The sequence below is a fragment of the Pelodiscus sinensis genome, chromosome 2 (genome assembly GCF_052426305.1).
Source record: "Pelodiscus sinensis isolate ZL-2025 chromosome 2, ASM5242630v1, whole genome shotgun sequence".
Taxonomy (NCBI): Eukaryota; Metazoa; Chordata; order Testudines; family Trionychidae; genus Pelodiscus; species Pelodiscus sinensis.
In genome coordinates, this window is record NC_143053.1 from 21,420,184 (window position 1) to 21,448,071 (window position 27,888).

Below are 27,888 nucleotides of genomic sequence, written 5' to 3' on the forward strand. Positions count from 1 at the left end.
CCAAAGTTGCTAACAAGAGGCAATCAAATAACATAAAAGGTAATAAACAAAGAGGCCACGTTTAGGATACTATTCATCTTGCTTCTTCTTCCCAAGAAATGATGTATCTGACTTGGCAGCATGCCATATCTGAGATAACGGCAGCTACATGCCTCTTCTCAAAAGACTGTAGCTCACAAAAGCTTATGCCCTAACACATTTGTTAGTCTTTAAAGTGCCACTGGAATCCTTGTTGTTTTTGCTGAAACAGATTAACTCGACTACCCCTCTGAAGCCTATAGACATACATAAAAGCCTAAGCTTTTTAAATTATTTATCTAAAAAAGAGAAATTGCTAAACCATCTGTCCATGCTATTTAGAAGGCTCTTGTCACTGTACTACTGGGCTGTGTCTAGACTGGCCAGTTTTTCCGGAAAATCAGCCGCGTTTCCGGAAAAACTTGCCAGCTGTCTACACTGGCCACTTGAATTTCCGCAAAAGCACTGACTTCCTACTGTAAGAAATCAGTGCTTCTTGCAGAAATACTATTCTGCTCCCGTTCAGGCAAAAGTCCCTTTTGCACAAAGCTTTTGCGCAAAAGGGCCAGTGTAGACAGCCCAGATTTGTTTTCCACAAATAAGCCCCGATCGCGAAAATGGTGATCGGGGCTTTTTTGCGCAAAAGCGCATCTAGATTGGCACGGACGCTTTTTCGCAAAAAGTGCTTTTGCGGAAAAGCATCCGTGCCAATCTAGACATTCTGTTCCGAAAATGCTTTTAACAGAAAACTTTTCCATTAAAAGCATTTCTGGAAAATCATGCCAATCTAATTATAATGGAGATTGCCTATCTCCTAGAACTGGAAGGGACCTTGAAAGGTCATTGAGTCCAGTCTCCTGCCTTCTCAGCAGGACCAAGTACCATCCCTGATGAATTTTTGCCCCAAATCCCTAAATGGCCTCTGCAAGGATTGAACTCACAACCCTGGATTTATCAGGCCAATGCTCAAACCACTGAGCTATCCCTCCTGTCATCTAGACATAGCCCTGGAGAGTATGAGCACATGAAGAGAATAAAATGCCTCTGAAATTTTCAAAAATATCTGGGGAAAGCTGGGCTCAATTTTCCACTGTCCCTGAGCAGGGCTCATAGAAATGAGGAAGTGGTTAGCGAGCCAGTCTTGCCTCCCTGGCTCTTTGTGGCTTGGCCTCAGCTAAATTACAGGAAAAGGGGGGCACCTTTCACTTGAACTGCTGGGAGAAAACATTCCATCGGACAATAATTGGGCATAGCAGAGTCCACCTTGCATCAACATGCAGTGCAGCTCTGGCAGAGGAGGGCACAGAGTTCTACAATATCTGGCCCAGTGTATCCAGCATCTGTGTCAATTGTGCAGCTCACTCACATAAGTAGTCCCAGTGAAGAGTAACTGCTTTGAAGGACAGGGTTATAATTCAAAATGATCTGGACAAACTGGAGAAATGGTCTGAGGTAAACAGGATGAAGTTCAAAAATGCAAAGTTTTCCACTTAGGAAGGAAAATCAGTTTCGCACATACAGAATGGGAAGCGACTGTCTAGGAAGGAGTCCTGCAGAAAGGGATCTAGGGGTCATGGTGGACCACAAGCTAAATATAAGTCAACAGTGTGACACTGTTGCAAAAAAAGCAAACGTGAGTCTGGGATGCACTAACAGGAGTGTTGGGAGCAAGACACGAGTGTCATCCAGTCAGAATCGTTCTCTGTCAGGATTCGGGGTTCATCTTGATGGCTTCCTGACAGGTCCTCTACTCCGTCAATTATGATAAACTTTTGGCTGCGTGTGTGCATGCTCCCCTGTCTAACGCATTTACCCTGTGCACTTGAGTCAACGCGACAGACTCCCAGGCTATGTCTATACTGCAGGCTTCTTGCGGAAGAACTGTTTTGCACAAGAGTTCTTGTGCAAAAGGTCTTCCACAAGAGTGCGTCCACACTGCCATGTGCTTTTCCGCAAGAGCTGTGCTTTTCCGCAAGAGCATCCATGGCAGTGTGGACGCTCTCTTGCGCAAGAAAGCTCTGATGGTCATTTTAGCCATAGGGGTTTCTTGCACAAGAAAATCATGTTGCCTGTCTACACTGCCTTCTTGTGGAAGAGCTCTTGTGCAAGATGGCTTATTCCTCGTGGGGAGAGGAATAACTCTTCCGGAAGAAGCCCTGTTTTCCGACGCTGTACTGTACATGTACTTGTGTAAAAACGCGTGTGCAGTGTAGACACCCGGCATATTTTTGCGCAAGAAGAGCTGTTCTTGTGGAAAAAACCTGCAGTGTAGATGTAGCCCCAGAGAGCCCCCAGACAACACAAATCAGATAAGGATTGAAAGCATCCGAGCAGATTTATTGTCAAACGACATACAGTCATAGTTGCCAGCAGATAGATTGCACCACAGTACTGCTGCACCAGATGTAAGCCATGACAATGTGCTAACACCCATTAATGCCATAGCATCCCTCCATGGTCAGCTAGTGATCGTCCTTTGTGGTGCCCTTTTCTAGACACCTACAAATAAATTATATCACTTTTGATGTACCAGATTGCCACCCTCTCTTACCTAGTTACAATCTCACAGTTACCACCCTCTGTTACCTAGTTATCACCTCTTTTCCTCACAGAAGTGGGACTTACTTACTATACTTCATGCTGTCAACTTCAACCAGGTCCTGAACCTAGGTCAGCATGTACATTAGTTCTTGGGGAGTTCATTGGTACCAAGACATTTCTACCCCCTGAAGCTTCTTATTGAGATGTTCTGCTATTCCCCTCTAGCTTACAACCTGTACTTGATCTGATGCCTCCCTATGTTCTTCCATGCTTGACCTAACTGACACAATCATACAATTCTCAATAGGGCCTCTTTCCTGGCTGCCTTGTTACTGACCCAAAGTCTTGGTCGCTAGATTCCAAGCCTGTTGCTGTTTTTATGTTATAGGCTATTATTCAGGCCTGCTGACTCCATGTTACTGACCCTCAGCTTATTACAATGATAAGTCATTCTTCTGCTCTACTTTGCGCTGATTAGGCCTTATTTGGAGTATTGTGTCCAATTCTGGGCACCACATTTCAACAAAGATGTGGAGAAATTGAAGAAAGTCCATAAAAGAACAACAAAAATGATTAAAGGTCTATAAAACATGAGCTATGAGGCAAGACTGAAGGAACTGGGCTTGTTTAGTCTGGAAAAGAGACGACTGAGAGGGGACATGATAGCTGTTTTCAGGTATTTAAAGGGTGTCATAGGGAAGATGGGGGGTTGGAAATTGTTCTCCTTGGCCTCTTATGATAGGACAAGAAGCAATGGGCTTAAACTGCAGCAAGGGAGGTTTAGGTTGGACGTTAGGAAAAACTTCCTAACTGTCAAGGTGGTTAAACACTGGAATAAATTGCCTAGGGGGGTTGTGGAATCTCCATCACTGGAGATATTTAAGAGCAGGTTAGACAGACATTTATTAGACAGACATGATATAGACCATGCTTGGTCCTGCCATGAGGGCAAGGGATTGTACTTGATGATCTCTTGAGGTCCCTTCCAGTTCTAGTATTCTATTATTCTATGATTCAATGAAAATGAAACTTGTACTATCTTGCCTGAAATGTTTGTTAGTAAAGAAAAACCTTCCAGTGCTTAGAATCCAATAAACCCCTAACCACTGTCAGGTCTTCCATAATCATTTGCCCAAGCTCCAGTCCCAAAACAGTTACTTCAAGTGGTTTCAAATTGACTTCCATGTAACTGGGGATAGAATATGATCAATTGAGTCAAGAAAGGATGCAATTTTTTCACAGTTCATTGAACTCAATAGGCTGATTCTCCACTACCTTGCAGTTTTTTGTAGTCATTTTCACTTGAGAAAGAGAGAAGGAAGTGGTTGTAAAGTGCTACCATTCTGATTTGTCATGGTTTTGCTTCCATTTTTCATTTATATTGTAAAAGTCTACACAAGGTAAAGGCAGTTGAAACTCTATCCTGATTGCAGTAAAAGAGATGACATAGCTAGCTAGATTTTATTTTCTTTATAAATAAGCTGTGTCATTTCATCTTTTAACTGACTTTAGGTATGTGATTTGTTAATATGTCTTGACAGCTAATAAATTATTTCCAGGTCTTGAGGAGTTTAGAACTCATATCTACAAACTATAACACATCCTGTGCAGAATAGTACTAGTAATTAGTCAATTCAAAGCTCAAATGACTAAAACAATATTATAAAGAGAATGAGTCTCATGCATTTATTAACTCGGATTACAGGCTTCATAAAAGCATAAATGAATAAAGATATTTCCTGTGAGGGAAAAATTTCATGGAGAGCTGACACAATATGAGTTTTCTAATGGTGGTCAGGATATTTTTTCCCTCTGTACCAGTTCTATTGACACAGAATTCTATTGTTCTCGGTTCTCTGTGACCTCCTTCTGACAACAACAATTACTACACAACATGCAGAGGATGACCAAAGTCTGAACCTGAGTCCTGCCTTCAATTAACACAAGATAGCTTATGGTATACAGAATAGAATACAATGATGAATAAACACTGTATGGCAAACAACAGAAAGCATCATTCATAAGACCAGCTGAGGGTCTATTGAATTCTGAGTAAGTCATGGTGAACACTGAATCTGTTACTTGCTGATGACAACTGGAACAAGTTATATGACTCTTCTTACATCAATGCTGTACATGTATTGTGGCTTTGATGAATAGATCCATTGCACACACAGCTTTTGCGTCATGGAAAAAAATATTCAGAGTAGACTTTCATTGTTTTGTAAGACGCAATTATTCCATTAACCTATGCTCATTACTCAGTCTAATTAGGCTGCTGCCGAACAACCTGATTTTATAAAAAAAACAAAGGTGAATTCTATTCTCAGAATTATTCCGATCATCAGCTAGAGGAAAATAACTTAGATGCTGTGCATCAGTTGTAAGGAATGAAGAAACCGAACATCCATTTAATTTGTATTTTCAGCCACATATTAAAAAATGTATGCCTGTCGTGTGTAATTCTATCAAAGCAATAACAACCTTATATTTTTACAATGGAAATATTTGGATCCAACAACATCAGTTCAGCTACAGTAGCTTTGTGTTTTCTTTCACATTTTGATAGAATTTTATATTGGAATAATTAAAAAAAATTAAAACAACCGAAAATATTAATGTATAGGTGGGTCTGTTTTTACAATTATTCAAAGGTTTAGTCAAGTAACACCCTTGTTGCTGGACTTGATTTGCTATCTGTTCATATTGTATAACAACATGTAATTTTAAAATCACAATCTAGGATAATGGTCTGGTAGTGAAAGTGTTAATATCTTGTCACCTGAAATCAAGGAAAGACGCCTGAGAAAAGAAACATTACATTGTTGTGTGTATGATAAAACATAAGGGTACCTGACAAATAATTTCAGCAAATAGAACCTTTGTTACAGTCACATTTAGCACTAATTGACATGATTTTGGGTGATCTCAGAGGCACCAAGGACTTAATGGCCAGACCTGATCCCTTCAGTAAAGTATTGAGGTAGACTGGCTATGCAGTGCAGGGAGATTTATTCTGCTATGACACACCTGTTTTTTTGGAAAGAGCCATTCATTATCCTTGACTGACAATCTTTTCATCAGAACTAAAACTATTTAAGCCTGACAATTTTGAAAAAGAATAACAATAAAAGATGCCTCTTGCAACTACATGAGTGCCAAAGCAATCAAAGGGGTCTACGGAGACAAAGTTGCAGCATTTTCATTTGAATGCAGAAGACACCTCTCCTTGCACAAGAATGTGACTCTGACTTTATTAAACGTGTTAAAAAGTAATTTTTTAAAAAGCATGAAAGTGACTTAGGACTGAAGTCCCATTTTCAAAAGTGACTTACACACTTGAGAATTTAAATTGCACTAAGTTTCCAAGGGACTTGAGCTTGTAGGTCATTTAGGAGCGTTTGCCAAATTTATTCATTGTCATCTGGATCATGGTGCTGCCATTGGGTGATACTGATCAGCTGCTACATTTTAACTCTTATAAAGAGCAAATTAATAGCTTGAAGCTCCTCATTCAAGAATTTTTTACCCATGTGGCTATTCCCGTTGAAATCAATAATATTACTTGCATGAAAAAAGACTGGCTGTATGAATGACGGTAACAACATCAATCCTCATGTTCTATTTGAGTCAGAGACCATCTTATCCATTAGTACTAGTATTGAAAGGCTAAATATATTTTTCATTGTCGATGGGACAAATCCTGAAGTGTTCACTCAGGGCTAGTTCATGCATCCCTCTCTCCTGCTGGTGATCACTTATTTCCATTGGCTTCAATGGAACTATTTGAGTAAATGCTTAGCAATGTGAGTAAGGTTTGCATAATCTAGTCACAGATCAACACACCTAAGTCAGTCGGCAAGAGCTTTTCCTAATTAAGAAGTGCGTAAAAACTAAGAAAGGACATGAGAGCTTGGACCTTTGTGAATAAAGATCAGATGGCAACCTCTCCTAAATTCCATGTAGCATAATTTGTAGGGTTCATTGTATTTATTTTCCACTGATTGTTGCCTCTGTTTTTCTAGCCAACCGTTCGGCGCCATCATGATTTTAATGCAGAACGGGATGCCAAGAAACTACAAAAAGCTTGCAAAGGGATGGGTAAGAATGTCACTGTTTTTAACATATTGGGCTATGTCTACACTACAGGGTTTTTGCAGAAAAATATCCATTTTTGCACAAAAACCCATGGATCATCCACATCTCAAGCGTGTTTTAGCACAAGTAAATTTACAGTAACTCAAAAGAACAGAGGGGTTTTTGTGGTGTTGGTATTCCTCTTTCTATGAGGAATAACTCCTTTTTGCACAAGAGTTCTTGTGCCAAAAGGTTGTGTGGACGAGCAACAGGGGCGTTTTGCGCAAAAAGAGCCAATCAACAAAAGCACAGATGCTCTGGTGGCTGTTCTGTGAATAGCAATCAGAGCTTTCTTTCGAGAAAGTGTCCATGCAGTCTGGACGCTCTCTTGCACAAAAGCGTATCACTTTTGCGATGCGCTTTTCTAGTGTGGACACGTTCTTGTGCAAGACGTTTTTGTGGAAGATCTCTTCTGCAAAAAGCTTCTTGCACAAGAAGCCTGCAGTGTAGACATAACCTCGTTTAGCTGCATTGGCACCAATAGGGCACTTCTGCATTACAGAAGTTATATGTTCAAGTGCACACTTGTGGCAAAACAACTGCTTGATCAGTTTTGAGTTAATCTTTCCTGATGGGGGCATGATTAAATGTTCAGGAGTGGGGGGACTGATGACACCAGGTCCTTTCCCTTCATGGGCTGGCAACCAGCCGCTGCATCCTGTAGGCCAGTGGTTCTCAAACTTTTTGGCCTATGGCCCATCTGGCTCAATGCAAACCTTTCCACAGACCTCCAGTTGCTAATGGAAACTCACCATTAATTAAGCAATTATGCCTGAGCTATTTTCCTAGTGCTGCGGTTCTTGAACTGCAGAAGTGGTCCACAGCCACCTACCATCTGGTCAGCAGCTGGAGCTCAGCTCCCCCTTCCTTCTTCCCTCTCCCCACAGCAGCAGGGAGCCTGTGCTGGCACTCCAACCTCGCAGACCTCCCCGCGTAAAGCTGGAGCACCAGCGCTGGCTTCCCACTGTGGGAGAGCGGGAAAGAAAGCCCCAACTCTGCCCACCAGATCCAGCTTGCAGGAAGGAAGCAGAGCTAGAAATGGTTTCATGAGCTGCCACCTCCTCTCCCCTCTCCCAGCTGAGGGAATAGCAGAACAGCATATGTGCTGCCTGGAGACTTTCCCTACTGCTCCTATTGGCTGGAAACTGGCCAATGGGAGCAGCAAGAAGCCATGCCTGGGACACGTGCCTGGGAGTGGTGCGGGGTGTGAAAATAATGTAATGTCCCCCCTCACACACAGACCCTGCACCCCTACCCCATTCATGCATCACTCCGCACCGAAACCCTGCACCCCTAACCTGCTCCTGCACCCTGGCCATGGAAGTGGGAAGGGAAGCAGTAGTGTGCAGAACCACTTCTGGCTCCACTTCTTCCCTGCAAGCCAGATCCAGCAAGGAAGGTCGGGGCTTTCTCCACCTCCCCCCGCCCCAGCAGGAAGCCTGAGCTGACACTCCAACCTCATGGGGATGGGAGTTTGAGGCTGGAGTGCCAGCCCAGGCTCCCCACTGCTGCAGGGAGAGGGAGCAGGGAGGGAGACTAAGTTCCAGCCACAGACCATTTGAAAGGCAGACATGGACCACTATTGGACAAACTGGACTGCAATTTGAGAACCACTGTTCTAGGCTCAGGTACAGAGTCCTCAGTGTCCATGAACCACTGGATACCAATGGCCACAGTGACTCTGTAGGATGGCATGCAATGGCCTTTCACCTACATCCCCCACAGTGCCAACTAGGGGCTTAGTGAATCACTGGGCCCTTCAGGCAGAGAACTCCCTCAGATAAAGTCCCTGATGGCATCCTGAGCGACACCTCTCCCGGGACACAGCCCACAGCTACCCCTTCCCTGTACCCTGAGCAACACCCCTCCCAACACAGAGTCCCTGATGAATGCAGATGGTGAGGGTGGTAAACAGCTTACATGAAGGCGCTAAGAGGACAAGTTCATTTAGAGACATTTGGTGGTGGCTTCAAAATAATGAAAGGTATCAAGGTAAGCCATAGCAGAAGAAAGACCAGAACCCATTGATTTAAATATTCATACTTTACTGGTCAGTATTGACCTGATAAAACATATGGAATAATGAACTTAAAATATTTGCACTGTCTAGGAGAGGGCTGGAATGGGCAGTGCAGACATACTTGTCTGAGGGGCAACTGAGGGGCTGAAAACAGTGGTGTGGGAACATTTTAAAAAGGGAAGCTACTAAGCCCCCTTCCCCAGTCCACACAGCCCCCCCCCCCCTTCCCAGCTGTGGCCAGGAGCAAAGCCCCAGCATGCAGGACCATGCTTTTTTGGTAACCCCTATATTCTTCTTTCCATGAGGAATAAGGGGGCTTCCAAAAGAAGGGGGTTTTCTGACATTTGGTCCAATCTAGACAGGCCAAATGTTGGAAAAACCTCTTCCTACAGAAGAATTGGGGGGGGGAAGCAGCAGTATAAGGGTTGGGGATAGCAAGTGATGGAGAGGAGGAGAATAGAGAGGGTGGAGTGGGGCTTCAAGGAAGGGGCAGGGCTTCAAGGAAGGGGTGGGGTCTTGGGGGAAGGATGGGTGGTAGATCTTGGCTTGTTCTGTCATTTAAAAAGTGATCTTGGGTGTAAAAAGGTTGGAGACCACTGGTTTAGGTGCATTTCTGTTTCAGTTCAAAGCACTGGTTGCAAACTAAATTTTTTTTTAAATGGTACATACTAGAAAAGTTAATATTAACACCAACTGATGTTCTGAAACTAACTTTCTACTAATTAGCCAGGAGAGCGCTTGCTCATCTTTTCCTCTCCTAGAAGAAATGAAATCTGTGGGCAGTTTCTGAACAATTTCCTTGTGTATATTTTTTTTAGGAACAGATGAAACGGCAATTATTGAAATCCTATCAAATCGATCATCAGACCAAAGGCAACAAATAAAACAGAAGTACAAGACCACGTATGGCAAGGTATTCCAAAATAAACAGCCCTTTTGTTTCAAACAGAATGCTTGTTAGAAATGTGTCCCCATGTTTCTCCACTTTTGATAATGCCATGTTTTTGAAAGACATGGGATTAGGAAGTTAGTTTCTGAAAAAAGAACTACAAAGTGAATTAAAATATTGATTATAATAATTGCCTTGGGCCTTACAGCTAGCTTTGTAAATAGAAATTAGTATTGACTGAAATTTGGAATTTCTGGTGCATAGGAAAGTCTGAGCTGTCAAAATATGTTTTTATCCCAATCTGGGATGAAAGGTCAAAATCTGAAAAAATTTCACAAAATGATATATTCCAAAAATATTTTGTTATGATAAGGTTTTGTTTTGATACTCTGTTTCAATGTTTACCACTTCAATTGTATATTATATTATAAATTATAATTTAATAACATTAAAGACAAAATGGTGAACAGAAAACATTTCAGTTTTATCAAAACAATATGTTTCAGTCTCATCTAAACATTGCGATAATTTCCCCAAGAAAGTTTTGATGAAATTAATACATTTCCACAACATTTTTTAATTTCCTCTCAGTATTTTCTGACAAAAAACTGTTTGGGTGGAAAAATTTTTACCAGCTCTAAAAGACTGCATTTTCCAATTAAAATTATTTCTATCTAATTCAGTAGAGCCAGACATTTATGCTCAAATTCCAGAAACTTTTAAAACGGTATCATTTTTGTTTGCCTCCACTGCAGTGAGATTGAATGTCTGAACTGACAATAAAAATAGTAAATGTAGCAATGGAAATTCCCAAAAGTCTAATGCAAATCCAGAAAGACAATTCTGATATCATTTACACAAGTTTTACATTAGTGTACTTTTATTGACTTCAGTGGATTTACTGTTGATTTACACTAGCGTGAAATTAGAATCATACCTACAGATTGCCAATAAAATTCAAAAGGTCAGAAATCTGTTTCGGTACTTGACTTCTGAAGGGAAAGATGCAATCAATGTCTGAGTAATCTTTAATATTTAAAAAAAAAAAGCCTCCAAAACACTTATTTTAGACGTAGGTTCAAATCCTGCAGACCTTAAACCTCATTTGTAATTTATTAGAGCTCAGTGTAGATTAGTGTCAGTAAGAGTGGCCGTATTGGGCCCAAAATCCTTCAACAGGCCAAACCCAATACTAAGTTCAATAAGAATTTTACCAAAGTAAGGACTGAAGGAATTATTCCACAATGGCTACGTCTAGACTGGCATGATTTTCCGCAAATGTTTTTAACGGAAAAGTTTTCCGTTAAAAGCATTTGTGGAAAAGAGTGTCTAAATTGGCACGGACGCTTTTCCGCAAAAGCACTTTTTGCGGAAAAGCGTCTGTGCCAATCTAGATGCACTTTGCACAAAAAAGCCCTGATCGCCATTTTCGCAATCGGGGCTTTTTTGCACAAAACAAATCTGAGGTGTCTACACTGGCCCTTTTACCCGAACAAGAGCAGCATAGTATTTCCGCAAGAAGCACTGATTTCTTACATGAGATCGTCAGTGTTCTTGCGGAAATTCAAGCAGCCAGTGTAGACAGCTGGCAAGTTTTTCCGCAAAAGCAGGTGCTTTTGCAGAAAAACTTGCCAGTCTAGACACAGCCAATGAGTAGTATGTGAAGCAGCATATGTTAGAGAACTGAGCCAAGTGGTCTGAAACAACCAATTTCAGACCTAGCCATTACAGTTCTATTGATACGAGAATTTCTGAGGTATTTGCAACCAAAGGATGCAACTTCTGGGTGTGATCACCCTTACCAGCCATCAAGGCCGGCTTGAGCCGTTCCTGCGCCCCAGGCAGCGGGCACGCAATGCATGCGCGGCTCCACTCCCGGGTGCATGCGTGGCCCCGGCTCCAGCGTGCTGCGCCCCTTAGGTTGGCTCCCCAGGCAGCTGCCGGGCTAGCACCCAGCTTAATCCGGCCCTGCCAGCCATGCACAGTAATAATATTTGCCTCTTGCTTACATAGCAAGAGCTTCTTCAGATAGGGTATCAAGTGATCCCAACTCACCTTCTCAAGGCACGGCACTGCCTAGCAGTTTACACTGAGATAAATCTATTGACATCAATAGAGGGACTCCTGATGATCATTGGCATAAGGGAGAGAAGAACTAGGCCCAGGGATTTAAAGTTTTCTCCTTCCTTTCTGCTCTGAATTTTGGAAAGAGTTCCTTTAATACAGGAAATGTTCACAACTAACTTGACAAATAATCACAAACAATAGTAAACATTACCTCTCAATTCTTCTTCATGATTTTTCTGTGTTAAGAATGAACTTTTGGGGCTACTTTCTTAGGATTTGGAAGAGGTATTGAAAGGAGAACTAAGTGGGAATTTTGAAAAGACAGCCTTGGCTCTGTTGGATCGTCCATGTGAATACGATGCCCGAGAGCTTCGGAAAGCAATGAAAGGTGCAGGAACAGATGAATCAGTGCTTATTGAGATTCTTTGCACAAGGGTCAATAAGGTTCGTGGGTGTTTAACTGTTATATATCTTCCCTACTGTACTGTTCTGACTAGAGGGTAACTGCCTTCTTGAAGAAGCTATGTCTGTCCTGCTTCCTCAAGTGAGTGGAGTATGTCTCCCTCTAGAACATGGGTTCCCAAACTGGGGGGCGTGCCCCCCTGGTGGGGGGGCGTGAAGAAATTCCAGGGGGGACACAAGGCGACCCAGCCACACACACACCCATCAATCCCACCACAAGTTTTGCTGCTATTTTTTTGGGAGGGGTGTGTGTGAGGGTTTCTCAAAAATCAAAAAGGGGGCTTGATGCCGAAAAGTTTGGAAACCACTGTTCTAGAAGCTGCAGACAAAAAGCTATCAGCCCCCTCACACAAGAATCAGGAATATTTGTAAGGAAGAAACCCAAATAGCCAGGCCATTTATTCTGTTATAAACTGGACAGCCCTCTTTTTGGGTAGTTTGTCCCCACTCCAGGGCTAAGATAAAAATGCACATTGTTGTGTCTAATATCGGATGGGGAGGTGACATTTTGAAGAGTGCTCCACCCTGCCCCTGCCAGCATGTCCTTACACACCACACATGCAATGTCACATGGAGAGGAGGAGGGGGAGGTGTCTCACCTGCAGGCATGGGCTCACACCATTCCTAGAAGTACCAGAATAATGTCTGGGATTCTGGGACTGCATGAGTCAGACACTGGATTGCGGGGGAAGGGAAAGGGAGCGTAGAGGGCCATGGCACCATCACTTTTTACCCACTGTAAGGGTGAGCAACAGGGAGAAAGAGGCAGAGAGAAGCAAGCAGCAAGCAGAGTCTTAGGGGGAAGAGGCAACAAGAGAGTAGAGGTTAAGGGTAAGAGGAGGCACAGGAGTGGGACTTCAGGGGAAGGGCTGACACAAGGGCAGGAGCTTGGGGAGACGGGCGAGGTGGGACCACAGTTTGGGCACCAGAACCCCCCTCCCCTTTAGAATACTTCCGCTGTTTGTGGCATGAGTGCCACCTGAGAGCCAAACGCACAAAGAACATCTCACTGAATCACCTCAGAATGTTCCGTCTCAACCCTCCAGCACCCCTCTCCCAAAGGATATGTAGAGGCTTTGAAGAGATGGGACAAGAGAGGGACAGATGTCTGAGGGGTGCATCACAACACATGACACCGCGCTTATGCTGAGGGAATCCTCAACTGCATGTCTGAATGGTGTGAACAGCCCTTCGCATCACTGCAGCAGTTTGAAGGGCATTTAGGCCCTAGTCTCCAAGGTGCCTCAGGTCTGCTTGTGGTTTTTATAGGATAGCAGTTAAGCGTATGGTTTAACATCCATGAGACATGCACATGCATCAATGAGATGAGCACGTGCATGTGCTTAATTGCTCTCTTAAAGAAATATATATTTAAAGATATGCTTAAATGCTTTCCTGAATTGAAATCTTAGAGAAAACTGAGGATCTGGCCTATTACATAGCTCCCAATAAATGTCATCATTCTATCTGGGATCTAATCCCAGGTACGCCACTATGGTATCTGAAGACCACACGGACCTGTCACTGACCTGATCTTTTGTTTGTTTACTTATCCTAGCAAATTGTAGACATAAAGGCAGCATACAAAAGGCGTAAGTGATATTTTATTTAAAACACCTTCATTTAAAGAAAATCTCAGCCTTTAGCAGTGAATAAAAATCTTACAGACTTTTTTCTTAATAGTCTTTGACCGGGATTTAGAGTCGGATGTAGAAAGCGACACAGGTGGCTCCTTGAGGAAGATTCTGCTTTCTGTGCTACAGGTAAGAGTTGGAATATTTCCGTGACAAGCCTACATGATATAGATCTCTTCTTTTTTTCGACACCACCTAATAGTGAAGATTTAATAAGTATCTGTTTTGTGCACACAGGCTTTTTACAGGACACATCTATATATACCGCCTTTTAACCAAATCTAGTGTCATAAGTAGATTCAGTACAATTCAGGTTGGATGTGACCATGAGATGGGCTGGGCCACCACTTCCAACGGCTCTCCTTGGTTGCAAAGAATGAAATGGAGCCAATGGGAGCTGCAAGGCTCCATGGCCGCGGTGCCAGTAAATAAACCGGGGCGGCCAATTAATGTGTTTCTCAAAGTGATTTCGTGGAACACTTTCAGAAACACCAGTCTATAGAACCAGGAAGTAAGTAAGAGTTACTTTAAGAAACACTGCTAGAGAATATCATGGCCCTTGGCTGCTCTCACCATTTGCTCCCCACCTCTTTCTGTCAAGGGCATATTTTACCCATTGATGGTAATTCTCCATAAGAGGGTTTTGCTCAGTATTCCACACGTGCGCAGATTTTTTCTATCCATGTACAGAATACATTTTAGGTGCCCTTTGGCATGTGCAGCTGTGCACCACCAATAGAAACATAAGACCTAGCTGTGGGCGCTGTGCTAAGCAGCTGGATGGCATTTGAATTTCTCCTGAGTGGCCGCACAAGTGCCCAGCTTACAGGAAACATTGGTCCCTGCCCCAAAGATCTTACAATCTAAATAGACAAGACAGAGAAAGGGTGGAAGGGACTTGTTATGCTTTTCCATTCAAACAGAGCAAACATAATATCAGATAGAATTACTTTTATTTTACATTAAGTTAAAACAAGAACAAAAATGAAGTCATGAGGGAGAGAGGCAGAGTATGCACTGACTACAAAACACACAATGACTGTCACTTTCTGCAAGTAGAGATTAAAGAGAAAAGGGTAGAGCACACAGGAAGCAAAGGCACCACAGTGGCACAGCTAAATACATAAAAGCCAGGCTCTTAGTGGGAAGCCATGGTAGTTTTATTTGACCCTACTGGGTGTATTTTTAGGGAGACAAAGCAGGGAATATTCATTGATTATCCCCTTAATACATATTACTAGAAATTCTTGTTGAAAATTAAAGCAACACGAAAAAGGCAGCTGTTAATGAATGGTTCTGATTGTTAAATAGGGAGGAAGAGTACAGGGCCACATGATTGCTGTTAAGGAATAGAAATGTGATAAAAAATGGCATCACTTGGGATACCTCCTCTATACAGCATTGCACGACTGTCTAGATACATTACAATATTTTTTGACCTTCTTCTGAAGTAACAGGTACTGAGTATTTCAGTAGGCAGTATACTAGCCTTGGTGAACTAGCATTTCTCAAGTACTGCAAATACTATGGGCTAAATTCTGCCCTGATTTATACCTTTGAAGTCAACGGGATTGTCGGGATACAAGGTAAGCCAAAATAGACATTAGCTGGGTGTAATTTGTTGATACAATACTAAACAATGGTCAGTAGATGGCATCAAAAAGCAAAAACAGGCTTGAGCCACAAGTCAGAAAAGCCTCCATTCTAGTACAGGAGAACCCCAGAATTGCAAACACCTGGAATAGACGTTGTTTGTAACTCTGAGCAAAATGTTATGGTTATTCTGTCAAAAGTTTACAACTAAACAATGACTTAATACAGCTTTGAAACTTTACTATGCAGAATAAAAATGCTTTTAATCATCTTAATTTAAATGAAGCAAGCACAGACACAGTTTCCATGCTTTATCAAATCTTTTTAAAACTTTCCTTTTACTGTTTTATTAGTTTACATTTAATATATCACTGTACTAGCTTTTGTGTGTGTGTGTCTGCTGCTACCTGATTACATACTTCCAATTCCAAAGGAAATGTGTGGTTGACCGGTCAGTTTTTAACTCAAGTGTTTATAACTCTGAGGCTCTACTGTGCAAGAATAACCAGGATGTGTTCTCTTTTTCTACACAATGTCTGTTTCTGTAGGCTAACCGAGATGAAGGGCTAGAGATCAATGCAGAACTTGCAGAGAAAGATGCCAAAGATCTGTATGAAGTAAGTGAAATAATGGAGGAATCCCCAATTGTCAGTGTTTTTATCTGCTTATGGTATTTCTCAGGCATCTAAATGTTGCACGGCCCCAAAGAAAACAGCATTATACCAATGAGATGGTCGGGTGCAACCAGAATTGGATGCGTTAGATTCACTGCAATGTTTGGTTTTTAAAAATATGAAAAACAACAAATATTTTTTAAACGTAAATGTTAACATTCAATCTCTGAGGCAGGGGAAGGCAGTTGGGGAACGGACGAATTGGTTTTCAACGTTGTCTTAGCAAGGAGAAACTACATGCAGCTAAGAGCTACCTTTCAAGCTTATGAAAAGGTAAGTTTTATTTTGGATTTTTTTTTCTTATCTGAAACAGGTATTGTGCAGTTTGGAGCTCGGTGGCAACTGAATGGAATTTCCATCAATTGCTTGATTCATCGATAAGTGGGGTGCGCTCCTGCTGTAGTTCTGCACTTTAAATGGAGTAAGAGCCCACTGGGCTCTGAAATAGCATTGCAGTGTAGACGTAGCCCAAATGGTGTCATGGATATTTGACATCAGTTTGCACCACTTGAGGACCTGCCCCATAATATTCAGCAAAATAAGTCTGATTGCTGTCCTGTCTTTCCTCAACACTATGAATAACAGAGAGGGTCTTTCCCTAGTCTCACTGCAAAGACCCAGCAAAGGGCTAAATCCTATAGCTAATATGCCCCTGGCCATAAACCTTGAGATTCTCCCTTTCTTGACCTGCTCCTCACCACCACTGAAAAAGAGATCTGATGGGTGGGAATCTACATATCTCAGCATGATCCTCTAGCAAGCCTCAGGTTCAGGAGGAAAGGTCTACCTCTTGCTGTTCTCTCATGCTGAAATGGGCCTCTTTTGACAAGAGGTTTCCATGATTGTGTGGACTTGTGCCCAGGGAGCCTGAAAAAATAATTAAGAAGTATTAAGGACAAAGTAGGAGAACTTCAAATGGGCTCCTGTTTCTGACTAAATGGAAGCTCACCAATATAGCCCTTGCTCTCAAAATGTGTACATTAGAGAGGGGCCTATGCCCAACCCCCAGATGCAAACACCCCAGAACTTTGGGAACATCTGAAGCTCAGCTTTGCAGCTTGGTTCCAGATAAAATATAAACAGCTCTCACTGAGAACATGTGTAACATTACATAGGCACTCAATGAGTAACACCCATCTGTCTCAGCTACTAAAAGGAAGAGACAAGAAACAAAGATTCATTGAGTGCCTATGTAATGTAACAAATGAAATTCAGGTTTGTTTAGACAAAGTTCATAGCTATTTACAAGGAAGAGAGTTAAGATAAAATGCATTAGGTTGAGAATTAGTTTAATATTGAGATGCAGTAGTCCAGAGAATCATCTCCCACAGACCATGGTAGACACTTAACAGTATTTAAAACTGGATTGGACAAAACACTGCAGAACATACTAGACAGAACTTTCTGGCAGGAGGATGGACAAGATGAAATTTCCCATTAGGGAGGACCATTTTATGATTCTCTGATTTTGTAGATAAGTTCCTAAAAAAAGTCATTGGCTGCATCTAGACAGGTATGATTTTGCTCAAAAATGGCCGCTTTTGCGCAAAATTTTGCCACCTGTCTACACTGGCCGTGAGTATTTGCACAAGAACACTGACTTTGTAATGTACAAAATCAGTGGTTCTTGCGCAAATACTCCGATGCTCCCACTCAGGGATAAGCCCTCTTGTGCAAGTATTCTTGCGCAAGAGGGCCAGTGTAGACAGCCACGTTAATTTCTTGTGCAAGAAAGCCCGATGGCTAAAATGGCCATCGGAGCTTTCTTGCGCAAGAGAGCATCTACACTGGCACGGATGCTTTTGCGCAAAAGCACATGCCAGTATAGACGCTCTCTTGCGCAAATACTTTTAACGGAAAAACTTTTCCGTTAAAAGTATTTGCGCAAAATCATGCCAGTCTAGACGCAGCCATTGTGTTTTGATGCCTGAAGATGTTTACCTTAAGATGAGAACTTGCATGTATCTAGCTTCCTAAACTTGTTCTGTGTTCAACATATAATTGGAACCATTGAATCTCTTGATGAGGTGAAAAATCTAGTAAGGCATGGTTGGAAATACAGTCACAAATTACTCCAAATCTTGGTTTGTGGCTAGAGAGAAGCCAAAGCCCAAATCATTTACCCACACATGCACACATAAACACTACCCAAACTCTGGCAGTTCAGAGAACCTCAACTCTGAAATACCCTGAGTTTCAAAAGCAAAGGCCAAACATGGGTTGTCCAAATCAAATCCATCTGCATTCTTTCCATTTGGCTGACCAAGACTATAGCCATGTGTCCACACACAAATCCGCTACATGTTTTGAAAGGTTTTATTTACAAACCTATTTTCAAACCAAGCCTGGATTTTCAGAACTCAAACCCCAAATGTTGCCAGTTTTGCTGATCTCTCATGTGAGCAGATATTCCAGAATGGAAGAATCCTGTCTCACAAGGAAGAGTGGGGGGAAATTATCTAATTTTTACAAATAGAATATGTATTTTTATTCACAAAAATTAAAACATATTGTAACTTCAAAATATTTTCTCCTTCTACTTCCCCATAGCCTCCTCACTAGAGCATGGCACAAAACCCAGGAAAAGCTCAGACCCTTATAAACCACATCAGGGCTACTCAACTTCGGAAGCTCTGGGGCCCACAATGATAATCTCAGCACATGCAGAGGGCTGCAACTTAAGTGTGGTTGCATATTCATGCAAATATATGCAAATAGAAGAAAATAGTTTCTTCCACACTGATGGGCATGAATACAAAGATTAAGGCAAGACTACACACACACAGGCCCCATTTAAGTCAGTTCTGCTGATATTAATAAAATGCTACATTTACACGATTTCTACCCACATGACAGCATTGTAATGAGCAATGGCAGTGCAGGAATTTAACTACTAAAATGCATATCAACAGAAGACTTTTATATTGACTCCTTTTTTGTTTTGGCTCCCATCTGCAGTCCACATGTTGAGCCCTGCATAAACCCAAAGTGCACTGTGGGCCGCAAACAAACAGGCCGCAGGCTGCATGTTGAATAGCCCTGTACTACATGGACCCCCCAAAAACATTACAATCCCCCAGAAAATGTACTTTGACTGTCTGGAACGTAAGTAAGTCCTTGGTTGGCCAGAAGAGGCATGAACAGTTTCTCTCAGTTAGAGATGCTACAACACCCATTTTCCACTAGTGCAAATGCTTCAGGAAGCTTTAATGATGAATATATATATATTATATATATATTCACATCAGTATAGTTCTTTCAATGTCAATGTCAATAGAGTCTTGAAGAATTACACCAGCTAAGGATCTGGTCCTTTGAGACAGAGTGAGACCCGTGACCACTATGGGAATTAAACTAATTAAAACTTACTCCCTAATGTCAAAGAAGGGATTGATACGATCTAAATCAGTCTGGGTATGTCTACACTACAAAGTTAATTCGAACTAACAGACGTTAGTTCGAATTAACTTTGATAGGCGCTACACTAGCGCTCCGCTAGTTCGAACTTAATTCGAACTAGCGGAGCGCTTAATTCGAACTAGATAAACCTCATTCTACGAGGACTAATGCCTAGTTCGAATTAGCTAGTTCGAATTAAGGGGTGTGTAGCCACTTAATTCGAACTAGTGGGAGGCTAACCCTCCCCAGCTTTCCCTGGTGGCCACTCTGGGCACCACCAGAGAAACTCATCTGCCCCCCTCCCGGCCCCGGAGCCCTTAAAGGGGCACGGGCTGGCTACGGTGCCCGTGCCAGGTGAAAGCCTGCCAGCACCCAGCCAGCAGACCCTGCACCTGGCACGGCACGAACCAGCCACCTGCTGCCACCCAGCCCTCCGCCTCTTCCTGGGACCAAGCTGGCGGCTCCCGGGAGCCTGAAGTGTCTGCAAGAGGCGGGCGCCAGCCTGGTCTAGTGCGGAGATCGTGGACCTCATCCACGACCTCTGCACTAGGCACAGGAAAGTGGCCGTCTAGGGCAGGATAGCTGCCAGCCTGGCCATCCAGGAGCAGGTTTGCATGAAAATCAAGGTGGTCCACTGAGACCCCCAACCCTGAGCCCTGAGCTTAGAATGTCCGTACTGGGTCAGATCAAAGGTCCATCTAGCCCAGTAGCCTGTCTGCCGACAGTGGCCAACACTAGGGACCCTGGAGGGGATGGACCGAAACAATGACCAAGCCATTTGTCTCGTGTCATCCATCTCCAGCCTTCCTCAAACAGAGGCCAGGGACACCATTTCTACCCCTGGCTAATACCACTCCATGGACCCAACCTCCATGACTTTATCTCACTTCTCTTTAAACTCTGTTCTAGTTCTATCCTTCACAGCCTCCTGCAGCAAGGAGTTCCACGGGTTGATTATTTGCTTTGTGAAGAACAACTTTCTGTTATTAGTTTGAAGCCTGCTACCCATTCATTTCATTTTGTGTCCTCTAGTCCTTCTATTATGGGAACTAATGAAGAACTTTTCTGTATGCACCCTCTCCACACCACTCATGCTTTTATAGACCTCTATCATATCCCCCCTCAGCCTCCTCTTTTCTAAGCTGAGAAGTCCCAGTCTCTTTAGCCTCTCTTCATATGGGACCTGTTCCAAACCCCTGATCATTTTAGTTGCCCTCCCCTCTTCCACCCTCTCTCTTCCCCTCTCCCACCTCCTTTTCCCAGTTTCCCCGAGTTTTGTTCAATAAAGAGAGTTTCTATTTTTGAACACACGTGTCCTTTATTTTGTACATCAGGAAGGGGGGCTAGGGAGGGGTAAGTGGAAGGAGGTGAGGGAGGAATGGGGTACGAGCCCCCGATGGGGAGGACTGGGGTGGCTCTGTGGGCTTCTCGGGGTGGAAGCTCTCCTGAAGACCCTTGATTGACCCCCCCTCCGGATGGCAGCCTGCAGCAAGTGCAGCCAGGCTGATGGCCGAGTGCTGTGATGTGCCGAGTGTGGGCACTCAGGGCACTCCAAGCCAGGACTGCTTTGCAAGTGGGGAACCCCTGAGAACTGTCTGTCCGGGTTGGGGGTCGGGTCCCTTTAAGCACAGCCCTGGGCTAGCCTGAGACAGCAGCTCCACGCTCTAAGTCCTAATCTGATGCCCTGCCGGCACTGGTTCCATCCATCCTTAACCTCGGTTCAGGGTCCACTCAATGTGGACATGCTAGTTCGAATTAGCAAAATGCTAATTCGAACTAGTTTTTAGGTCTAGATGCACTTATTCGAATTAGCTTAGTTCGAATTAACTAATTCGAATTAAGTTAGTTCGAATTAGTGCTGTAGTGTAGACATACCCTCTTTTTCCATGTTACATGCAACTGATCAGAAACAGAAATGGCTCAATACTGCTGTTATATTAGAGGGATAGATTAGTGCACAAACATCAACTATAATTCATTTTTTCATTATCTCTTTAGCTGAAAGGAAAAGACATTGAAGATGCCATTAAAAGTGAAACATCTGGAGATTTGGAGAAGGCCTTTCTCACTCTTGGTAAAAGAAAGACCATCAATAGTGTTTCTCTCTAGTTTTCATCCTCGCTTGACTTTAGCACTGGGGATCCTGTTTGTATTAACACAGTGATATTTGCTTTGTTAGAATTAGGTTGAAGCACAGTAAGACCACTGGGTGACAGAAGAACTAGCTATCATTATTGCCGTAATCAAACCAACCAATGTTGACTTGGCCTACACGCCTGTGGGGGTGTAAGAACCTCCATTAAACCCTAGCATGGCTACCTACCTCTTGAGTCTCTGAGCACAGAAATAAGCCAATGCCATAACACCCAACAGAAAGTTGGCAGGGAGCAGAAATCCAGAGGGGCCAAAAACAAGTAAAACTATGTCCCCATACCACTTGTTTTCATTCTGGAACATAACTATCCAACTTTTCAGCCCTTCTGAGCCTGCATCAACATTTTAATTCAATTTTAACATTCCCAATGATATAACATGCTGTCTCTGCAGGTAGTACATTCACTTTTAGGCTCCATCAGCTAGCATGGTGTGGGTTGACCCCCGCATCTCCACAGAGCCAGTTGCAGGATTGAGTCTCTATAACAATACATGTCCAGTTGGGTACAGACATTGGGGATAGCTAGGTTTCCTTTAAGAGGGCTGTTATTCCCCTCCTGCTGAAGCTGCAGTGCAGAGTATGGAATGGATAAGGTCCCTTTTACTGTTCTTCTTTAGTGAGATGTGCCAGAGATTGCCAAGGCTATTTTGCCACCCGTCTCTACGAAGCAATGAAGGGTGCAGGGACAGAGGAGGAGACTTTGATTCGCATCCTCGTGACTCGGGCGGAGGTAAGACATGCTGGGACCTGAGAGGCCCCAAAATCTTCTGGTGGATAAGTGTGAAATTTAAAGGGAATGAATTAATAGGGCCAGATTCTGCTTGGAGTCAATCTGTTTTGCAATTTAAATTCAGCACCACTCTATTGACTTAAGTGCTATTGCTATTTTTACTCCCTTGTAACGGAGAACAGACTCTAGCCCTGATAGTGAATCTATTTATTTTTTTAAAAGAACAATGCATTAGACACATTAGTAATTACGCAATGGAGCCAAACACATCTAGATAAAGTTGGCCACCATTATTCAACTGGGAGATGAGTAATAGGGTCCCAAAGAGGTTTGTTTAAAAAAAAGTCTTAAATGATGAGAAAGCTGCAGTTCCCGAAACATGGTCAGTGGAAAGTTAGGGAGTCACTTGGTACAGGCTCTGTCTGATTCTAGAAGGGAAAACAGGGCAAAGGAGAAGGAGTGAAGAAGTTAAGTGCCAAAGCAGACTGATTAAAGGCTTTGCAAAAAGTACGAAACACAGTCAAGACATTTCAGCTCCATAAACAGTGCCATAACATCATTCTTCCATGCAAGTGGTTGTTACCGTGGGAATGTTTCATGGCCATGAAGAGGAAGGGAAGATGTATATGTGGCAGTGAGGCAAAGTGATTGTCCAATGATTGGAGTAATGGGACTGGAAATTTGTCTTCAGAACAATCTCCCTGTTAACTTGTGGCCTGACTATGAAATCATTTGAGAACCTCTATAATAAAGATATGATCCATATCATTGATACCATCTTTGATAGAATAACGTATGACATCTGGTTCTCTGTACTTAGCAACCAGAACATTATTTATGACCCACAAACTATTTTTTTTTTAATTTGATTCCTGGAAATATCTCTCCCACTCCTTGCCATCCATGAGTTTCTTCCAGAAGAGACAGTAACTTGAGCCACTGTGTCAGGGTAAGAGTCAAGATATCGATTTGAGCTAAAAGCACACCCAGGTTTTTAACCTAGCTCTTCCTCGTCAAGGCCAAGGATCCAAATCTGATTAAAATCAATGAGAATCTTCCCACTGATTGCTGTGAGCTTTGGATCAGGATCTAGAAGTGTGGGGGATTGTGCAAAGCAGACCCTCTCTTCTAAAAATTCTTTCTATTTCCTATCAGATTGACCTTCAAACAATAAAGGAGAAGTTCCAGAAAATGTACGACAAGTCTTTAGCCGAGGCCATCAAATCAGACGTCTCCGGGGACTTTAGAAAGCTGCTTGTGGCACTGCTACACTAAGGCTGCTGTCACAAAGGGAGAAAACTAAGAAGAAGCCACCTTCTTGATCAGCTTTCAAGCAGTATACAAAAAATGTGGTGCTAGCAATGAAAGCTACCCAGTTTATTTTCTTTACAGCAGAGGAACGTGTTGCCAGGTTCGCGCCAAGCCTATCACACCAGATTTTTCATGCAATAAAAAGTTTTTAAAAACTAAATCAAAACTGGCCTGTCTTCCCACCTGTAACTTAAAGAGAGTTTTCTAGAATCTTGTCACCATTTCCCCCCAAGGATCCTGGATGCCTACTGAGAATTCTGAAGATGGTCCCTTTCTTCCTCTGTTTCTATCACCTTCATTCTGAGCACTCTATATCATGCCATCATACTTTCTGCCAACATGGACTGAATATTGTTCCCTTCTGACCCTATCATCACAGCTGCTTAGGCTGCCAGTGAGTGGGCAATGAACCCCCCTGGGCTCTCCATCCAAAGCGCAAGCTGGAGTGATTTTCCTATCTCAGCCCTGTTGTCCCATCAGCATCATCAGCAAAATTATCCCACAAAAGGGCCAAACAATTGCCATCACTGGGCTCAGGAGAGGGCAGGGACTGCGCCCTCTGGGCTATTCCCTGGAACCTAGCACAGCAGAGTGGATGGGGAAGGAGGTAGGTGGGCCTGGTCTTGTCCTACATCTACATTGCACCCCCAACCCTGATTCCTGCACTCCCCACACACACACTCCCTGCCCTGAGCCTCTACTCACTCTCCAACCCTGACTCATGCACCTCCGCACACACACCCTACGCTGAACCCTTTCTCAACCCTCAACTCTGACTCCTGCACCCTCACACTGCCTGCCCAAGCCCCACTCACTCCTAATCCTGACTCCTGCACCCCCCAACACACACCAACTGCCTGCCATGAGACTTCCTCACTCCACCAACCCTGACTCCTGCACCCCTCACCACAAGCCCCCTTCCCTGAGCCCCTGCATCCTCAAGCCAGCTCTCTGTCCTGAGCCCCTCCCCATCCCCTTGATTTCTGTACCCCCCCACATCCCCATCCCTGCCCTGAGCTCCCCCACTCTGACAAACAGCCTAACACTCCCCAACCCTCTGCCTTGAGTCTTCCCCCCCACATCCCCCGTACTCCACCCCACACAAATTTATTACAGGTAATGTATCAACAACCCTCCCCAGTCTGGAGGACACCCCTCCCCCCACCAGTGTGGTTGCAATATGACAATACCTATAAGAAATGTAAATTACTTTTATACCTGGACTGAACCAAGATGAGCCAGAAAAACAGGATGAACCTGGAATAGGATTGTTTCTCAATAAACCTTACAGAAATGGAGATAAAACAGAGAAATGTGGCCATGTTCTGTTTTGGCACAGTTAAATCAATGCTTAAGGTTTAAAAACTAGAAAAAAACATTATTGGAAGTCAAATTGTAGCCCTTTTTTGCTAAAACATAGTGAAGGGACAAGAGTTTATAGCAATGAAGAACAAGAATTATACTTCACGGTATTCCCATTTTTAAAAAATTACTAAAAAAACTAAACAGAAAATTTTAACAATCCTTTTTAAAAGAAATCTAAAAGAAAAATTAACTCCATAAAATAACACTGTATTTTTTTAAAATACAGTTATTTAAATAAAGCATGAATATTTTCTTTAAAAAAAATACCTTAATTGAGTTAGGGTTCCAAGCAACACCAGTTACTTCGGTCAGTTAGACATAATGTAGCAAGAAGAGTAGGGAAGAGAGTCTGGGAAACTAGGCAATAAGAGATGCTGGTCAGAAACCAAGCTTATGGTGGTTTGTGTATGTATCTTGGTCATTCCCTTTTATAACAATGTACTAACTTCTGAGGAGGTGAATAAAGTCTCACACTCGCTCTCATTTATATCACACTCCCAACAATGGTATCTGGGCAGCTGGTACAGTACTTAAAACAGGAGCAAGGTCAGTCAAGGAAGGCTAATTAAAAGGAGGGAGGGATTTAAAGCAGCAATGTGAGGCAGTGCATGGGGCTGGATGGATGCACCAGTCACAGGGATATTTAACAGCTCCAATACTCAGCCAATTTTTTAGAAGAATTAATTTTTTTATTGGAGGCAAGTTTCTAATCTGAAATTAACCCAGGTGTCTGTATCCAGGAGCTCTCAGAATCAAGAAAAAAAAGAGCACAGCAAAGTAGGAGACACGTATCTTATGCCTGTGGTTGCCTTAGTTCTGTTGTAAGCCAAGCCCTTAGAAAGACAGTAATAAATAATTACTAAGGTGTCTAGTGTTCCCAGGGATCTTTTATCATTCAGAGGTCACATTGTACATCCAATCCAATAAAATCCATGAAAGCAACACTATTTGGGTGATACAGTTTGGCAAAAGTATAGCAGGCTTCCAAAACGAGTGTGAAGGAATTGGTGGTGGAGGTTTAAGTACCAATGCTAAAATAAGTTTCAGCAGGATTGGAGAGTGTTCAACACTTCTTAAATCAAGTCACTTTAGGTGCCTACGTATGAATCTCAAATTTTGGTACTCAAATTTGCTGTGACTGGATGTCTTTTCAATTCAGACTAATCGTTTTTCATAGGAAACAAGAAAACACAGGATAAAATGTCTGTTAGCCTCTTGCCTTCTGATAGAGACTGGCCTGAACCAAACCACAGGGGCCAAACTCCAGATGCAATTTTTGGGCCAAATTCTTCAGTTACACAAGTGCAAGGGCAGCAGTGAAGCCTATGAAGTTATCTGGGTTCACATGGATGTAAGAGAGCAAAATTTGGCTTCAGGTCTCTATCATGGGTCAATGGCTGGGCTTCAAACTCTTACATTTAGGAGCTCAAAATTCAGATCCAAAACTAAATGTTCCAGATTTCAGAGGTGTTCAGATTTGGCCCATTATGCAGCCTGCACACTCAGAACCAATCTAAGATCCAGATATGGGGTTTAGATTCACTCTCATCTCTGCTTTTAAGGAGTGAAAAGAGGTTCTGGGCTGTACATGAATACAATCAGTAGCAGTATAGTTACAATGCTGTAAAGACTCATTCTTGATGATCAGCTATATAGAAAATGAGTAACGCAGTAGTAACATAGGGCATAAGAGAGGTGAGAGGGATGGTGTTTCAATGCTCAGCAGAATCGGTCCATGCGGCTATCTGGACCAGCAAAACAGGAGGAATGCAAGATAGCTGGAAACAGGAAGAGAGCAATTGGGTGTAGCAAGACTTGGGTTTGAGGACAAAGGGCAGTAGGTTCAGAACAATTTGACAAAAGACTAAAGGGGGATTCTTTTGGAAAGGCTAAAAGTGTGTGCGCCCAATGCCGTGTCTTTGAGACAGCTTTGGTATTGCACTGTCCCATCTGACCCAGAATGAAGAGCTTCATCCAACTCTTACATGTCACTGTCCTCTGCCTCCCATGTAGTAGTGCTGAGTTCTACCTACCTGTGACATTCTTCCAGTGACTCAAGCCCCTCCCACTTGTCTGTGCAGCTCCATCATTTCTGGTCACCATGATACAGTAAAAGTTTTGTTACCCAGCAAGTTGAGGGGTTGTGGTTAGTCAAATATTCTGGTTGACAAAGAGTTCAGAATGTGGGATGGGGTTCAGGGCTGAAGCAGAAGGATATGGTCTGAGAGGGGGCTCTGTACTGGGGAGGGGGTTCTGGGATGTGGCCAGAAATGAGGTGTTTAGGGTGGGGTGAGGGGAGATCTGACCTGAGGCAGTGGGTTGGGTGTGGGGCTCCAGTTGGGGGTGCAGGCGGGTGGGGCCAGGGATGATGGATTTGGAATGCAGGAGGGGGCTCCATGCTGGGGCTAAGGGGCTCAGAGGACAGGAGGAGGTGCAGGGCACAGGCTCTGGGAGGGAGTTTGGGTGTGGGAGGGGATTCAAGTTACATTTCTCCCAGATCAATACTAGAGATGTTAAAAAAGACTGAAAATGGGGCTAACACTTCTGATCTCTCACCCTTTGTCTGGTCCAGATTCTAAGCTCTCTAGAGAACAGGCTGCCTGTCACCTCATACCTGTTCAGTTCCTAGCACAGTAGAGCTGCGGACTCATCTGGGGACTTGCAACCACGGCCACAGTGCTAATAACAACAAATTAACCCACTAGACCAAACTGCTCGACATACAGATTCACTTTCTTTTCTCACAATTTGTTCTTATCACTTGCTTTGAAACATTACCTGGTATCACAGGTGTGCTTTGTGCAGCTCTCTGCTAACATGCTGTTTTGCATCTTATTTCAATCACACTCCTTGGTGAATGATAACAGATATCACTGCCTCTCTTTCCAGAGCT

The 27,888-nt window shown here is 43.1% G+C and overlaps 1 protein-coding gene across 1 annotated transcript in view; it reads left to right on the plus strand.

Annotated features, from left to right (window-relative positions):
- ANXA13 (annexin A13) overlaps positions 1-23,784 on the plus strand; it is a 42,495-nt gene extending 18,711 nt beyond the window's left edge. The window contains exons 2-11 of the mRNA XM_006137480.5: positions 6,585-6,660; positions 9,535-9,629; positions 11,946-12,116; positions 13,693-13,726; positions 13,818-13,897; positions 15,910-15,978; positions 16,207-16,308; positions 21,433-21,508; positions 22,207-22,319; positions 23,475-23,784. Of these exons, the coding sequence (XP_006137542.3) occupies positions 6,585-6,660; positions 9,535-9,629; positions 11,946-12,116; positions 13,693-13,726; positions 13,818-13,897; positions 15,910-15,978; positions 16,207-16,308; positions 21,433-21,508; positions 22,207-22,319; positions 23,475-23,594 (936 nt within the window). The 3' untranslated portion in view covers positions 23,595-23,784. The remainder of the gene's footprint in view (positions 1-6,584; positions 6,661-9,534; positions 9,630-11,945; positions 12,117-13,692; positions 13,727-13,817; positions 13,898-15,909; positions 15,979-16,206; positions 16,309-21,432; positions 21,509-22,206; positions 22,320-23,474) is intronic.
- The last annotated feature ends 4,104 nt before the right edge of the window (positions 23,785-27,888 follow it).